General features: G+C 49.5%; 1 protein-coding gene across 1 annotated transcript in view; it reads right to left on the bottom strand.

The window, feature by feature from the left end:
• The window catches only part of EIF3K (eukaryotic translation initiation factor 3 subunit K), a 65,728-nt gene that overhangs the window by 11,205 nt on the left and 36,417 nt on the right, over positions 1 to 18,106 (bottom strand). The window contains exon 5 of the mRNA XM_086938684.1: positions 5,052 to 5,118. Within this exon, the coding sequence (XP_086794810.1) occupies positions 5,052 to 5,118 (67 nt within the window). The remainder of the gene's footprint in view (positions 1 to 5,051; positions 5,119 to 18,106) is intronic.

Raw genomic sequence — 18,106 nt, 5'->3', positions numbered from 1 at the left:
ATTGCACAGGCGATCGGTGGTGGACCAGATCCGGGCGGCCATCTTGGATTTTCAGACCGTGAATGATAATGAGGACACTTCGCGTGCGACACAGTGGGCAGCCCTGAAGGCGGTGCTCCGGGGCGAATTTATAGCGATTTCCTCGGCCGAGAATAGGGACCGACAGCTCAAGAGGGATGAGCTCACCCAGCGGGTGAGGGAGCTGGAACAGGTTCATCACAGGACAGGGGCACCCAGGGTTTGGAGGCAGTTGAAGGCGGCACGGAAACTCTTGGCAGCCCTTGATACGGACCGGGCGGAGTATGCGATGCTCCGCCTGAAACACAAATATTACACAGGGGGCGACCGGTGCGGGCGGCTCTTGGCCAACAAACTCAGGGTGCAACACCAGCAGCACCGAGTGGAGGAACTAGTTGACCCAACCGGAGGTATGGTCACGGCTGACGAGCAGATAGCAGACGTCTTTCGCAGCTTTTATGCTGACCTCTACACCGGGGATGCCCCCTCGGCCCAGGCTGAGGAGGACTATCTGGATTCAGTACCGCTCCTGTCATTGACACTGGATCAGGCTCAGTATCTGGAGCGCGATATTCGTGTCGAGGAGGTGATCACGGCGATATCTCGGCTCAAATTGGGCAAGGCCCCAGGTCCGGATGGCTTTATCCCTCTGTTTTACAGAACCTTCTGTCAGGAGCTGGCGCCTCTACTGACCCGCCTTTTCAACTCCTTTACGGAGCCGGGTGCCATCCCCTCCGAATTTCTCCAGGCCACGGTTTCCGTGATCCCGAAGCCGGGCAAGGACAGGACCGCCTGTGGGTCCTACCGTCCAATCTCGCTGCTGAACACAGATTTGAAGGTGTTCACCAGTATATTAGCTGCACGCCTGGCGTTGAACCTCCCGGGCATGGTTGATTCGGACCAGGCGGGCTTTGTGCCTGGTAGGCAAACAGCAGACCACACAAAGAGGGTGACCCACATCCTGGAGAAGGCTTCCAGGATCCCTGGGGAGAGGATGCTCCTGTCCATAGACGCGGAGAAGGCTTTCGATAGGGTGCACTGGCCCTACTTAGAGAAGGTCCTGAGCAAATTCGGGATTGGGGAGAAGTTCCGTCATCTGATCTTCAATTGTTATCGGTTCCCATCTGCAGTGGTCCGAGTGAACGGGGGCAGCTCTCGACCCTTCCCCATTGAACGGGGTACGCGACAGGGGTGCCCACTATCCCCTCTGCTCTTTGCCCTGTACATGGAGCCATTTGCCCAGAGGGTTAGGCAGAACCCCGATATTGTCGGTGTCAAGATGGGTGAATTCCATCATGCGATCAGCCTGTACGCGGATGATGTCATTCTGACGCTAGATGACCCGCGGAGGTCGCTGCCGGCTTGCGTAGAGGAACTGGACTTATTCGCCGCCGTGGCGGGCTTCAAGGTGAACCTGGGGAAGTCGGCTGCCCTTGACATCTCGCTTACTAACGCCACTAGAGCAGAATTACAGAGGCTTTACCCTCTGAGCTGGTCCAAGGACCGGATCCCGTACTTAGGGATCCTGTTGGCGCCCTCCCTCCCGGAGATGGTCACGGACAATTATGCGGCTTTGGGTACGAAAATCAGGGAGGAATTAGGCCGGTGGGATAAGGGTACGTTGTCGCTACTGGGTAGGGTGGCCGCGGTGAAGATGACCCTCCTGCCTCAGGTGCTTTATCTTTTCAGAGCGTTGCCGCTCCAGCCCCCCGCGGGGTGGCTTGCGGAGACACAGACTGCCATTGCGCGGTTCGTATGGCAGGGCCGCAGGCCGAGGATCAAGAGGAGTATCACTATGCTGACACCCGAATCTGGGGGGCTAAGATACCGGACTTGCGGAAATATTTCCAGGCCGCCCAACTCCGCTATCTGGTGGAATGGAGCCGGTGGGAGTCCGACAAGCACTGGCTGTTCCAGGATCAGGCAGTGGCGGGTAGGACGCTACAGGAAATACCATTCTTGAAGCGGGCCCATCGACCTCCTAACCTCTATGCGTCTCTGGTGACGCGGGTCCCGCTCCGGACGTGGGACTCGGTGGCTGCCAGGTACGAGCTTACTACTTTCCCCTCTCCCTTTACGCCGCTCATTGGCAACCCGGACTTCGGCCCCGGGATGGAGCAGGGTGCTTTTGAGCGCTAGCGGGTGGCCCGCTGCTGCACTTTGTACCACTTGTACAGCCCTGAGGGAGTTGTCCCCTTCCAGGACTTGAGGCGGGATTATGGCCTCCCAGAAGTGCAGCGCATGCGATACATGCAGGCGCGTCATTGGGCATTACAACCCCAGGTGCGCGATGCGGCACACCGGGAAATCACGGCGTATGAGCGCTGGTTAATCACTCGCACGTCGGACGCTAAACTGATCTCGGACCTGTATAAAATGCTGCAGACCGCCTCCTTTCACATTCACAACCCCGGTCGGGAACGGTGGGACAGGGAGCTCGGGCGAGTGTTGAGTCACAAGGAATGGGAACATATCTCCTTCCGCGCGCGTCACTCGGCCTATCACACGGGTCTTACGGAGACCTTCACTAAAATCTCGACCTACTGGTACCGCACTCCGGAGAAACTGCACGAGATGGACAGGGCAATACCAGGGACGTGCTGGCGCAACTGTGGCAACACTGGTACACTAACACACATCCTGTGGGAATGCCCCCTACTGGCTCCTTATTGGGAAGAGGTCCTGGGTGAGGTGGACAAATGCTTTGGGATAGAATTGCCAAGATTCCCTGCCTATGTTCTGCTAGGGTTACCAAATGGGTTGATGTATCCCCTTAGGTCTAAGAGGGGTAGACAGATCGCGATTGCTCTGGGGTCAGCGGTGCAGAATATTCTCGTACACTGGCGCACTACCACGCTTCCCTCTGTAGTTGGCTGGCTGCACAGATTATGGCATGTCCTTGGAATGGAGAAGATGTCCTTAGTGGCCCTGGGAGATACTGATACCTTTGAAGAACTGTGGGCGCCCTTTCATAGCCTGTTATGTTCCGAGTTTCGGGAGATCACCTGCCCCAGATACCTTAGGTTGTTGAGGCTGACGCCGCCACCGGACCCACCTGTCTGAACGGGCGGGGTCGATACTGCATAGCGGGGATTATTGGAGAGTTGAATGAAGAGGAGGCTGTAGATAATGGCACAGTACAGGGGGTGGGTTGGGATATGGTAGTTGGGGGTTCTGTTTGGTTGGGTAGGTTTTTGGAGCGGGGATGCTTCCCCACCCTTCACCCCCCCCCCCATTTTTCTTCTTTTCCCCCTTTTCCCCTTCCCTCTTTCCCCCCTTTTTTCTTTTTTTTTTCCTTTATTTTTCTTTGTCCCCCCCCCTCCTGATTTTCTCTTCCTTTCCCCTATCCCGTCCTTCCTTCCCTCCCCCTTCCCCCCCCCCCCCCTAGTTCTTTGTATGTGACCACAGGTTCGAAAGCTGTGCTCCCGAGTCAGATGAAGCCTCTTGCAAAGTTGTAACTGTATTGTTGTACTTGCTGTATAATGTGCACTGATTGTGCGGCTCCTGTGGTTTATCTGTTCCTTGCCCTATTGTGTCCTGCCCCACCCTGCTTCAATAAAATACTTTAAACCTAAAAAAAGAGCAGGTGTGTAAGTAAAGGACTTGAGAAGAGTAGACAAGTAAGGGTAAGAATGAATTTGGTGGTCCTGAATGCAATAAAAGTTCCAATCTTGCGAAGGCAATTAAGAAACCAGAAATAGCTGCTATACAGATAATATTTTGTTTTTATTTGTTTTCCTTTTTAACTTATCATCTTTCCAAGCTGGTGGTTTGAGCACATTTTTCACTACCACAACAAAATGTAAGCATGCGTTTATTCAAGTTAGACATTGTTGTTCTGTAGTCTGCACTGTTACTTTCAGGGAAACGTAATAGAATGAGATGTTCTTGCTTTGTTTTGTCCTTGAAGGAGACAATACTTTCCCCCAGACTATGTACAGCCATTTTTCTGCCTCTCGAGCAGAATGAGATAAGGCCAGTGTTTTATTATTTAAACAACAACCGTTTTGAATTCAGCAGAAAGGCACTTAACACCAGAGACTTCATGGATGCTACGAAGAGCTGCGTATGAGATACCACTCAGCAGGACCCAACATACATTCTAAGAAGGAAGTTAGCTGCAATGTTAGAGGTGTGTAAGCTTGCATACCAACACACAGTGCATTTGTCAATGTGCTAAGGCCAGCTTCCTGAGACATCACATCAACATATGGGGTTAGATCATTAAGACTGTGTCTGGCAAATGCTCTTGCTACTATCAGGGTATTTGTGATAGATCGGTGTAATATTAGGAATATTCAACGTGGTCGAATTATTCATATTTTTCACCATACTAATAATGTTTATAACAATGATGCGTCTCATCTGCCTAATAATCAAAGTTCATGCTTTAATTACAAGGACTTTATCTTTTCAATAAACATTTGATGTATTATTGTCTCTTCTGTTTGTGAAACCTTTGGTATACAAAAATAATAAAAGGGATTAATCTGTTTTCATGAATTCCTTGGGAAAAAGGTTGGACATGTTTTAGGTTGCCGACTGAATCTACAACACAAGGTTTAGGAGTTTGTATGCAGTATTGTGAGCTAGCCAGTCCACATTTACTGATGAAATAAGACGACTCAGTCCCTATGCTATGAGATTTTGTTGACTCAATCCACAGTCCAACTACATTCGTAGGAACCATGTAACAAAGCAGGCAACATGAGAAATGTCAGGCAGAGGTAAAAAAGAAATATGTTAAATGCTGGAAAAGGCTAAGAAAGGAAAACAGGCAAATAAAGAGAAGCTACAGGGAAAAAAACGGTTGGAGATGGGCCAATGGTAAGTGCATGAGAAGACATCAAGCAGTTAGTTACGGATAAACAGGGAAAGATGGACTTGTGAAGGGTAGGAGAGAAAAGAAATGTGAAAGGCTTGGAGTAGTAGTTTGCACAAAGATAGTAAGACAGTTTAGAAGAAATGAGAATCACAGAAGCCAAAGTAATAACAGGGAATGTAACCTCATCCACGTTCACTATCACACTTACATTTTCTAACTGAATCTTCAAAGCCTGTAATCCCATCCAGCAGGTCCAGGTTCTCATCTAGGGCTTGCTGTGAAAAGACGAAACACATTAGTCAAAGGCTGCATCAGACTTGCTGGGCAAAAGGTTAAAATGCTCATACTGGAAAACATTACTATTCGTATTAAGACACCTAAAAATAAAGATTCATTCAAACTCACCCATTACAGCATATTGCTAAAAATATTCAGGTCTCATATCGTCAACTGTAGCTAGAGACATGGAATGGCGGGGCTTTATAACAAGGCAGTAGCAGAGTTTTCAGGTTTGATACCAGACGGAATGAAATGGTTACTTACCTGTAGGGGTAGTTTTGCAGCTTGAATGATTTTCTAGATTCACATGATGTGCATTATTTCTCTATCCAGTGGCTGAGTCCAGAATCATCTTTTTCTGTAGTGTTTTTTTTACTCCCTCTGCCTGGTTGTTATCAAGCAACACTTGGAGGTATGTCCCGACCCATGTGATGGCACATATACATCCACAAAGTCACTGTGCATGGTCACAGTCTTCAAATTCTTTCCCCCCCCTTGCAAACTTATGAAGCCCTTTGGATTCTGCTTTCCCTGTATTAGGTTCCTCCGTACTTTAGGCCCCTCGTTTTTGGCGAGGTGGGAGGTACGCATGGGAATCCAGAAAATTCTTCAAGCTGCAAAATCACCCCTATAGGTAAATATTAGTTAAGTTTTGCAGCATGAATCTTTTCTGGAGTCAAATATTGTGCACTGATTTTGAAGCAGCATTCTTATTCCATGGGAGGTTGGGTTGAAATGAATTTGCGCTAGCAAACAGGTGTTCTAATATCTTCGTACCGCTTGTGTTTCTCTATTTACTTTTTTGTCCACACAATAGAGTTTGTATAAGGTATGTATGGATAACCATGTAGCTGCCATACATATGTCGTTAACGGAAAGACATTTGCTAAAAAGGCAAGATTTACCCCCTTTTTCCTCGTGAATCGAACTCTGGTTCTCTTCTTGCGTTACTTCTGCTTTTTTGCAGCATGTATGGAATGTCTTTACTATCCATCCCATTGTGCAGTGGTACTCTTAGACATAGCTGACCCTCGGTTTGCTGGTGCAAAGGAAATAAAGAACTGACTCCCCTTTCTGATTAGTCTTGGGCCTGGAGGAACTGCATAACTGGTCTCTGTACACCTAACATGTGCAATGCTCCTTGTGCATGGGTCTTTGGTTGCTGGAAGAAACCCGACAGCTGAATAGCTTAATTAATGTGTATGTGTGAGAGGACTGTGGGAAGGAATTTTGGGTTTGGTCTCATGACCATTCTGTCCTTGTGTATCTGTACGTAGGGTTCCTGTAATTTAAGCAGATGAAGCTTGCTGACAATGTGTAGTGATGTGATGGCTATCAAGAAGGCAGTTGTAGGTGTTAAATACTCGAGTTCTACCTTATGCATTGGGTCAAAAGACATCATTAGCAGTGCGAGCACCATGTTTAGGCGCCACACGGGTGTTAGCGCAGACCTTGGTCTTTGCTCCCTCCAGAAGTCTTTTGATGACTGGTGTAGTGAAGAAGCATCTATCTAGAAGTCCCCCTAGTGTATGCAAGTATGACAGGTGGATTTTGAGTGATGAGTAAGTGGGGCAATACAGCGGGGTAAGTCAGCTACCTAGTGACTGTCCTTTATTCGATTCTTGCCTGTAGCACTAGTGAATATATCTGTTCCAGTTTGCAGTACAGAAGTTTTGAGTTATTGGCCTTCTGCTTTCCCTTAGGACCTCCATGGTTCTCTCTGGGGTACCTAGGAGTCCTCATGAGCCAAGCGGAGGTTGGCTGGTCCCAAGTGACAGATTTATTTCTCCTGCATGGTCAGGAGGTCTTGTGAAAGTGATAGCTTTATTATTACCCCCTATGAAATCTCACTAGATCTGAGAACCATGTCTGTCTTGCACATCGTTTTGCGATTAAGATTAGTGTAATAGACAATTGCTTACCATGGTTTATCACCAGTGGTGTTGGGTAAAAGTGAATTCAAATTTCCCTGATCAGTCTATTGATAAGGCATTCCACAGGGGCAAGTAGTATGGGTACCTGAATGCGAAGTCTTGGCATTTCCTGTTTTCTGGTAATGCAGACAGGTCTGTCTGGTGTGCCCCATTTGTGAAATACCCTTGGCAGTACTTCTTAATTCAGCGCCTATTCATATGTGGCACTTGTTTGCCAGCTTAGTCAGTCCACCTCTACGTTTTGTACATCTGGCAAATTTACGGCTATCAAGGTTGGGTCCGTGTGTGGCTATCTACAGATATCCAAGCCTAGCCTGGAAGTGCATACTTCGAAGCCCCTTAATGCGTGGTAAGGTAGAACACTACTTGTGTTGCCCTTCTGGATCTGTACTGTGCGAACAATTTTTAATGCCAGGAAGACGGTCATGAGTTCCAACACACTTATGTGCTTTACATTGTCTATTGGGGTCCACAGATCCAAATGTTCTGGTTCCCCATAAATGCTCCCCACCCTATGTAGGAAAAAATCTGTGGTAATGGTCACTGAGGGAGATGATACTTTGAAGGATATGCCTACAGTAATGTTTTTTCATGTTCCACCACTGTATCCCCTACAGTAACCCCTGTCTAACACTAGATCCAACCAGAGGCCTGTGACCATTTGTTCTTTAATCATGCTTGAATAGGGTTCATATGCAATCTCGCATGTGAAATTAATGGTATACTGGACACTATTATGCCCATCAATTTCATTACAGTCTCTTTTGGTAGAGGAGAGTTTGCTCTCTCAGTACTAGAGCTCTCTTGGGCACTTGAAATGTCTTTTGAGTTTAGTGCTACGCCTAGGAACACTTTTTCTTACTCCAGGACTGGGGATAACTGTTCTTAATTTATGGTGAACCCCAGTGTTACCATCAGTGTATGAATTTTCTTCTGGCTTCGGGCTTGCAAACTCGTCTCTACCACCCAGTTGTCCAGATATAGGTACATGTGTATCTAACACATTCTGAAGTATGTAGCTACTACTACCAGACACTTTGTGAAGAAGCTGGGTGCAGATTTTATCCCAAAGGATACCTTGAACTAATCATGCACCTTGACTATCATGAATCTGAGGAACGTCTTCAGTCTGGGTTCATTGCCTGTGCAGGTATGCAATCTTGAGTCAATGGGGCCCATGTAGTCCCCTTTCACTACCAGAGCTATGACATCGTGCAGCATGGTCATTATGAACCGCGAGTCTTGGGGCATTTGTTGATTAGTCTGAAGTCTAATATTGTTCACAAGGATGGATCTGGTTTTATTACTAGGAAGTACTCTGAGAACACCCCCTGGTTTAGCTCTCATCTGTGGATCTTTTCTATGGTTTGCTTAATCAGAAGTCCTTTTACTTCTTGTAGCACGAGCGAGAATCCTTTTAGGTAAGGCTCTGCTTTTGGTGGCATAGTTGGTTCTTAGTTGAGCAATCTGATCCAGTATCCATGTTTTATACTGCTCAATATCCAGAGGTTTGAGGTGATTGCCTCATATTTATTGAGGAATCCTAGTCTTCCCTTTACTGGATTTGTGTGTTAGGGACGTACCTTGAGGGAGTCACTTGACTGCAGACCCTGTGCCCTCCGTGATCTGCCATTCTGCCTTTTCTCTGCTGTGTGGAGTAGTGGGCTAATGCCACTGTGGCGCTGCACTCTGTATGCCACCTGCTTGAGTAAAGGACTTTTGGGACGTGCTTGGATGTAAGACGCCCCTGCCCAGCAGTTTTCTGGTTGGTGTGGTGCCTCTCAAAGTCTCTTAACTGACGCCTGAAACTGCTGGTCTCCCCACTGACTTCTGTTTCATACTCTTTTTATATTTCTTGCAGTGCTTCGTCCACTGCAGGGCCAAACAGACTATTCTTGTTCAGCTTCAATGTGCACCCCCATAGGCGCCTTCCATCAGTTTTATCAGGGAGTTGTAGACCTCCAGGTCATCTGTGGGCGAGGGCATCAAGGGATACGAGTCTACTTCCTCTGGAGAGTAGGCATCAGGGTCTTGCCAGTCCTGCTAGTCCAGGTCTTCAGAGGGGTTGCCTTAGGAACGGACCTCACCCTCATATAACAAATCTTTCCATTCCTCCACGTTGGTTCAGGTATAGTTGGATGCTCGAGCTCAATGTGCGGTCTCAACTGCTTACAAATCTGCTGGTTTTCTAGAATTCGAAAACCCTTAAGTGACTTGTCTGAGTCTTTTTCGTTTTCCAAGAGGGCTACCATTTCGGCTTTGAATCAACAATTATTTTGGTAGACCTCGAACATACGTCGTTTGGCACCAAGCATCAACTTAGTCTTCCTCTTCGGTGGCTTTTGTTCCTTACCATGCCACAATCGCCTTTCAACTCCGAAGAGGTCTCAGGGGGTTGCTTCCTGCAGTGACCTTGGACTTCGACCTGTGGTTCTTTTTCTGCTTGTCCTGTCCTTCGATCGCAGAGTGCTTCAATGCGAAGGGGGTCTTAAAGGATTTCAAATTCAATGTTGTTGGCTCAAACCCATTGCATGTGTGTGTTGTTACCTACTGGCGCTTCTTTCAATGCCTTCCTCACCAACTCCAGCTTCTCAAGGTTGAGGACACTCTTCAGCATCAGACCCCTCACCCTGCACCAACTTTGTTCCCTTAATCGTTTCCTCCTTGTTGCTGGACAGGCTGAGGGGTCCTTGGGAGAGGTCTGCCTCTGCTGCAAATGCATCATCGCATAGTGCACCCATCTTTGTTCTGCCCTGACCGTCAGGCTTTTTATCTGGATCTAGGAACAGGCTTTATAACCCTGTTCACTTTAGTCCTTGGGTCAGCGCAGATTGTAGACCTTGCAGGAAACCTTTTATGTAAACATGTGATGGCACACTGAGCAAAACTTAAGAGTGTTTCCCAGTCCCACTTTTAACGGCCCCAAGAACCTGTCTGCACATTCCCCAACCATGTGGTGGTGTCTCTGGTGGTGCTGTTTTAAGAGAAAAATAATTACTCTGGGGATGCCCACATATTCAGTATTCCCTGTATGTTCTGGTAATTTTTGCTAGTTTTTCCAAACTTTCCCTCGACAATCCATCAACAAAGCACTCCAATCATCTTGGAGCTCCGCCCCTTTTCTTCCAGACCCAACGACAGAAAAAAGAATGCGAAAATGGCAACCACTCATGGAAGCTTCCATGGCGTACGTCTGAAATAACAAGAGATGGGGAGTCTGAAATTGAGATGACGTCGGCAAAGAGAACAAGCATTTACAATGCAATGGTTTTGCCTTTGTTAAAGTTAGAGCTATTGGCATTGCTCTTGACATTTTCATTTATGTTTTTTTTTAACATAAATAAATGGCATTGTCATTTACAATGCCACTAGCTTTATCTCTCGCAAATGACACACAAACACACACAGAGCCCCCCCACACACACCCACACAGAGCCCCACACACACAGCCACACAGAGCCCCCCCCACACACAGCCACACAAAGCTTCCCACACACACAGCCACACAAAGCTTCCCACAACAGCCACACAAAGCTTCCCACACACACAGCCACACAAAGCTTCCCACACACAGCCACACAAAGCTTCCCACACACACAGCCACACAGAGCCCTCCACACACACCCACACAGAGCCTTCCACACACACCCACACAGCACAAGCAGGCAACAGGGGCACAAGCAGGCAACAGGGGCACACGGAGGCACAAGCAGGCAACAGGGGCACACGGAGGCACAAGCAGGCAACAGGGGCACACAGAGGCACAAGCAGGCAACAGGGGCACACAGAGGCACAAGCAGGCAACAGGGGCACACAGGCACAAGCAGGCAACAGGGGCACACGGAGGCACAAGCAGGCAACAGGGGCACACGGAGGCACAAGCAGGCAACAGGGGCACACAGAGGCACAAGCAGGCAACAGCGGCACAAGCAGGCAACAGGGACACACGGAGGCACAAGCAGGCAACAGGGGCACACGGAGGCACAAGCAGGCAACAGGGGCACTTACGGAGGCACAAGCAGGCAACAGGGTCACGAAAACTGAGGCACAAGCAGGCAACAGGGGCACGAAAACTGAGGCACAAGCAGGCGACAGGGGCACAAAAACGGAGGCACAAGCAGGCAACAGGGGCACACGGAGGCACAAGCAGGCAACAGGGGCACACCGAGGCACAAGCAGGCAACAGGGTCATGAAAACAAGTACAAGCAGGCAAAAGGGTCACAAGCAGGAATTGTAATTTAGACGGGGCTTAAGTGGAGAACGGTCAGTAGGGAAGTAGTGCGGCTGGTGCAGTGGTACCAGGCCGAAAGGTGAGAGGGGCTGTCTGCACCCCAGTTTGGACAGTTTCCACTACCTAACAGGGATTGGTGGGAGGGGGGCGTACTTCTTGCTTGCTTTAGGGCTGTTACTTCGAGGACGCAGTGCACGCTCCTGCCTGCTGCCGCCGAGACACGACAACAGGCAGGGAGAGGACAGGCTGGGAGAGGGCAGGGAGGGGACAGGCTGGGAGGGGACAGGCTGGGAGGGGACAGGCTGGGAGAGGGCAGGCTGGGAGAGGGCAGGGAGGGGACAGGCTGGGAGAGGGCAGGCTGGGAGAGGGCAGGTTGGGAGAGGGCAGGCTGGAAGTGGACAGGATGGGAGAGGAAAGGCTGGGAAAGGGCATGGAGGGGACAGGCTGGGAAAGGGCAGGCTGGGAAACGGCATTTCGGTTTTCTTGTGAAATCAGTCAGACTTCGGGAAACCTCGATGCCATTATAAGACCATGAAACACGGCTACCCCAAGGATACTTCCGTTTTCAACCACAGGCCCCGTTTGATGTAACAGTCACTACGCTAAGTGCATCCTGTTTTAAATTGGTTTCTTTTTCCATGTCTATCTGCACTCCCTGTTGGCCAATTAAAAGCCTACACCTCATGTTCACCATGCTACAGGATTCACATAGTAAGAAAAAGTATGAAAGGGGGCGACTTTAGTGAGAAAGCACGCGTTTCCCCCTGGGTTGCAGAGCCACATCTTCTGAAATAAGAATTCAAAGTCCTCTCTCTGCATATCTAGACATCTGCTTCCCCCTCCAATCATCTCACTGACAACCACACCTGACCAGTCAATCATTCGAGCTGTGGACTCCGCTTCAGCACTGATGGGCTTAACTTCTGCCCCTCCCCAATTGCAATATCTTGACGCTTTGCGAGGCAGTGCAGCTCGCTTGTGCCAGACCCCAGCACATATATGATGGTATGACGCCAGCCTATGTACACAGATGTGTAAATAATAATCACATTATAAGTAATAAGGGTGTGTGTGGGTGTGTATATATATATATCGTCCCCTCCTTCCCAGTCCATGAAAAGGGCTCCCGTGCTTGCTCCGGGGCAGCCCCAGGGTCTCTGCATGTTACTGGTCCCGTGTAGCCAAGGCCCAGGAAGAAAAGACACCGCTCAAGGTCAGCGGCTGAGGTTGAAACCTCTGGCAAGCAGCGCTTCCAGCCCCCGCCCTCCCCCCTCACACACACCCACCCCCATGAAGGATTCCTATCGACATAGTACTGCTACGTGGGATGGAAAGATCCGTTTTATTTTTTTATTTTTATTTGTGCGTTTTTATATAGCGCGGACTTTACCCGAAGGTGTCAGAGCGCTTCACAATAGGAACAGAACTGATACATGAGAACATTACAAGTGAACAAAATATAAAAGCAAACGTTACATTAAATGAAGCACAAATGACAATCGTGAGCCAACAAAATACAAAAGCTCTTCAAATGTTAAGAAAGCTTCAGCACAACCGCTAAACAACCGAACGGGACGCGGTACAAGGTGCCGGGACACACAGAGCACAAACACACACACCCTAGTGGCCTGAGCCACCCTCACAAGTGCTGCTGTGTGCAAGTGTGAAATAGGAAGTGGCGACAGGGCCCTGTGGCAGCAGGTGGGCGTGGAGAGTGCAACCCATGGCGCGCAACACAGTAAGTGAGTGCACACAGGCCCCTCACACGGTACACGTCAATAGATTGCATCCCAGGTTGTGCAACGATTTCCAAATATGACGCTGAACACAGATATTGAAATGCCTTATAGTGCCCTGCCCCCCACAAGATGCAGAACCAGGCCTGGTGTGCAAATCACAAACAACCACCATACGTTGTGCACGAGAGACACCAGCACACTGCATACACGCAGGTCTCCCCCCAAACATAGAACACCAGAGGTCTTTCCACGCAGAAATGGTGTGATACGCAACACCCCGTTACTCGCACACTAGGCTAGGGACACAACGTCCTGCTCTCAGGCAAACAGCTTCCAAACAAGACTCAGGGGCAAACGAGGACAGCCGAGGCCCACTTATCAACCCCTGTCTGGGCAGGTTCTCCCCCCCGTCAGCCGGCACCAGGGCGGGCCGCGTCCTCGCCAGAACATCCACTTTAACAATCACACCAAACACATAAGTTAGAGGTGGGTTTCACGTGGAGCTGATGGAGGAGCACGACTACGCGCAATTGTGCCACCACCATTACTGTGTGCAACCCAGCCACACGCACACACCACAGCCTCCAAGCATTACAGCCACACGCACACACCACAGCATCCAAGCATTACAGCCACACGCACACACCAAGCCTCCAAACATTACAGCCACACGCACACACCAAGCCTCCAAACATTGCAGCCACACGCACACACCACAGCCTCCAAGCATTACAGCGACACGCACACACCACAGCCTCCAAGCATTACAGCCACACGCACACAGTACAGTGCCCTGTAAACACAATCTGGCCACACACTCGGCAAACACTCCCCACTGCTGAAGAGCAACACGTCCTAGTGCTTGTTTTTGCGTATTTTTCTGGGCAGCTGGTATTTTTTTTTTGGCACAGGGATGGCACAGACCCTGCCAGGAGGGCTCCTTCACGGAGGGTTTTTACATGCAGAAGAGATTACTACCAGGCACGTTTTTGTTGTTTCAATTCCCCCTCCATGTGCCTCACTGCCAGAAATCGGGTATATAAAATGACACTGAGTGGCTTGATTAAAGGTTATTGGACGAGGACGGAAAGGAGCTCCACAAAAGGCTTACACACCCTCAATTTATTAGCCACAAGCTTGATTAGACGGAGGGAGGCCTCGCAGATGCGGCCGGGCCGCCTTGAAGGCGGCTGCCGGCGGGCTGACCCGGGAAGCCCCACGCGGAGCTGATTGCAATTACCCGACGCTTTACACATCGTCTGGCCCGAGACTGGGCTGTCGCAGGACCACCAGACGCTGCTGCGGGCGCTGCAGATGGCACCGGCTGACACACTTGGGGCACATTACACGAGCATCTGCACAGCACATGATGCCGGGCTGTTTCGTGATAGCTGGGGCTCCACAGAGTGTGTAAACGAGCCGGCTGTCAAAGGCAGATATATGGGAAGCCTCGTGAAGCCCACACGGCAGGGGAAAAGGAAATGGGAGGGGAATCACGCGCAGGCTGGATCATTTCAAAGAAGCCCAAGAAAAACCACGCTGCAATAAAACTCCCATTACCTTATTAAAATGTCCTTGTTAGAATGAGTTCCCTTTAAAAGCACGCACTGCAAACACACTGCGCTGGTGCTCTGCTGACTTATCCCGCTCGGATTCTGCATCTACTCGAACTGCCTCATACGAGCCTTCTGGCGACTTTTGCTCGGTTGTCATTGTGCATCCAGAGTGGCTTTTAGGATGTGATTCTGCCTCATTAGTGATGTGTTCTGGTCGTACGGTTCGGCTCCCGGTTCTGTGCACGCAGCAGAGAGGCCAAGGACTGGTTGTGCAGGTAGGGGGGCGGGAACGGGGCCGGGGAGACACGGAGAGCGAGGCAGCGGTAGGGGGGCGGGAACTGGGAGCCGAGGCAGCGGTAGGGGGGCGGGAATGGGGCCGGGGAGACACGGAGAGCGAGGCAGCGGTAGGGGGGCGGGAACGGGGTGTATAATTCTGCACATCGCTGATGTAATTATTGTGGGATGAATGCAACTTTGAAATGTGACAATTGTTCGCAATTCCAAAAATACCAAATAAATAATACATTAAAACAAGGAGCTGAGGAGCCGAGGAGAGGTGGGGAGAGGAGGACACCATCTCACTCACCTTCGCTTTTAGTGAGAAGCGACTCAGCATCCAGCCTTTAGCCTCCAGACTCCTGCTGCCTGCCTGCGTGTATTCGGCGGCGGGGGAAGCTCCGTGCTCCGTGTTCCTGCAGCCTGCAACGGGAGAGGACACGGGGGGCGGGAGGGGACACGGGGGGGGGGCGGGAGGGGACACGGACGGGAAAGCAGAGGACACGGGGGGCGGGAGGGGACACGGGGGGGGCGGGAGGGGACACGGACGGGAAAGCACTCACGCAAGCAGGAAAGGGTGCCGGCTCAATGCCGGGACAGACTCGGGGGCGTTCCCGGCGTCGCGTGACGTTGGCAAAAGCCAAAGAATGTCGGGAACGCCCCCGTGTCTGGTCCGGCATTGACGGACAGGCCCCTCGTCCAATGGCAAGGCTCCGTTTACGGAGCCAGCCAATCAATGACGAGGGCCGACCCAAAGCCACACACACAACTCAAGAGGTTTTTTTGGCACATGCGCAAAGCGCATGGCCAGTCAAAACCTAAAAAGGAGGGGAAAAACACAGAAAATGTAATTTTGGACATAAACACTAGGTGGCGGAATATTTTAACACCTTGGCACTTCCGCTCTTCGGCCAGCAAACTACCCTCTAATTCTGTCATAGATCATCAAAAGGTAATCGCTTGTGTCCCTCCAGGTACCTTTGTACTAGTTCGACACACCACCCCCATTCTCAGACTTCCGTGCTAGTTGGCGGATGCCTTACACGTTATCATTTCTTGGGTTTCGCTCACCCTTTGTAGACCCAAAGAGACACGGAACCACAATGACCCCTTCTGAGCCAACAAGTGGCCCATGGACTCTGAAATTTACCCTCAATGTGAGCCAGTACCCTTCTTCCCTAGTTTATTAACGGATTTGCAAAGGTTGTGGAGTCTGAATGGGCCGCGTTTCTTAGAAGACATTTCTTAGCCAGTGAAGGAAAAGACCACTCTCCCAACTGCAGTACAGCATATCCATCTGCAAAACCCACGGATCATCTGTCACACGTTCAGGACCATCAGCCCTCTTCTGCCTCAGATATACATCTTTTGTAAATCAGGTTGGATTTAGTAATAGCGAATGCAAGAACAGATGGGACCCCAGGGTATATAATGGCTTGCCACAGGCCCTTTTTTTTTTTTAATCTAACACTCTGTTCGGGGGAAGGTGGTTAACCAGACTCTTTGATTATTGCTTGCATAGCTCAACCATACCCGATTCATGGTGTGAGGCAGTAATCTATCCCATCCACAAAAGGGGTTACCGGCTGATCGTGCTACTCGACTATGAGGCTAAGTACTATGCCAGCCTTCTCTTGGAGGGTTTAAAACAGTGGGTGAAGCTGAACTGGCTTGTCCCAAAAAAAAAAAAAAAAATCAAACAAGATTTGAAGTGAAGTCTGGTACATTAACTAATCAGCTAGCTTTATCAATTCTGATGGACAAGCCAAATTTCACGTACTCACTGCTACATTGCTGCATTATGGACTTCAAGGTGGCATTTGATTGTGTACCGATAGGGTCTCTCTGGCTAAACTAAAAAAGTGGAAAACCCCCGCAAACCTTTTGGACCCAATAATCTAATGGGATACTAACCCATGGATCGGAGTCAAGCAAGGGGACGGCTCTCATAAATCCATGAAATTTCCATCATCAAGGGGCGTTAAACAAGGATGCGTGCTAGCCCCCCAACTTTTTAATCTGTTTTTTGGGGATCTACCACAATTTCTTGACTCAGTTAATTGCCATCCGCAAAGGATTGGAGGAGCTCAGATCAGCAACCTCCTGTAGTCGGACTACCTTGCCCTAGTCAGCCTCTCAAGGGTAGGTTTGCAACACCTGCTTAATCAGCTGCACAGCTAAAAATTCACCAATAACGTGGTTGTTAATCTGAAGAAGAGAAAGGTAGTCACATTTGGCAGAAATGGGGACTGGGGGGCACCTGGACAAACAACAGCCACAAGATTGTGGCGGATCAATCATACAGTATCTGGTGGTATACATTGACGCAAAGTTTTCCTTCACAAGGCATTTGAAAAAAATCACTGTAAAGGCAGGCACCCTTCAAGCAATTATCGAAAATCTCAAAATCATTACTAGGGCCAAGTCTTTGCCCAATGCAGGAAGTAATACGAGCAACGGTCTCTCCCAAATTAGCTTACGGTACCAACATTCTTTTGGGCAAAGACAGCAGTTTACTGAACAAAGTAATCACAAGAAGTTACAAATGTATTCTGCAGCTGGCTAAGCCTTCATTTGCTGCTTAGATCAGGCTGGAACTTGGCCTTCTTGATCAACGAGCTGTGGTGCCGGAACCTTTCTTAACTTGTGGCACAACTACGAGGGGCCAGAGCTGATTCTCTTGAGACATCAGTACCAGCAGGCCTGGTGGATCGCACCACCAATTCTTAAAGGACTGTGAGCAGGTTCTGTCTGCAAACAAACTTTGGGACTGTCAATCTGCACTTAAACTGAGCATTAAAAACGTGTTAGTTTCTGGTCCTAAATGCCGAAAGAGCAATACCAGCCAAACGCAAGCATGCATGTGTAGTTATCAACTCATATCAGCCTTCATTCCCCTACCCATACCTCACCTTCACATTTTCCAATCACCTGAAGCTAAGATTCATGTCTCTCAGGCTGGGCGAGTGGATATTTTTGAAGCATCTAGCCCACTGGTGCCATTCAATGGAAGGGATCAAATGCAGGGTCTGTGGTCAGTGTGATGAAACCTTTAAGCAGGTCCTGTGCCTTTGCTCAGCCTTTTTGGATAAGGGTAAAACAAGCCTCCGGTGGGAGTGGAACAGTTTGGGAGTTCGAACTTGTCGGCAGGGCATTATAGCAGAGCTTAATCCAGATAACGCCACCTTAAACATACGGCTGGCTAAATTTGCCCTCCTTGCATACAAACGGTTAGGGGTTTAGATGG

The sequence above is a fragment of the Lissotriton vulgaris genome, chromosome 9 (assembly GCF_964263255.1).
Source record: "Lissotriton vulgaris chromosome 9, aLisVul1.2, whole genome shotgun sequence".
Taxonomy (NCBI): domain Eukaryota; kingdom Metazoa; phylum Chordata; class Amphibia; order Caudata; family Salamandridae; genus Lissotriton; species Lissotriton vulgaris.
This window is presented reverse-complemented; position numbering and strand designations above follow the sequence as displayed.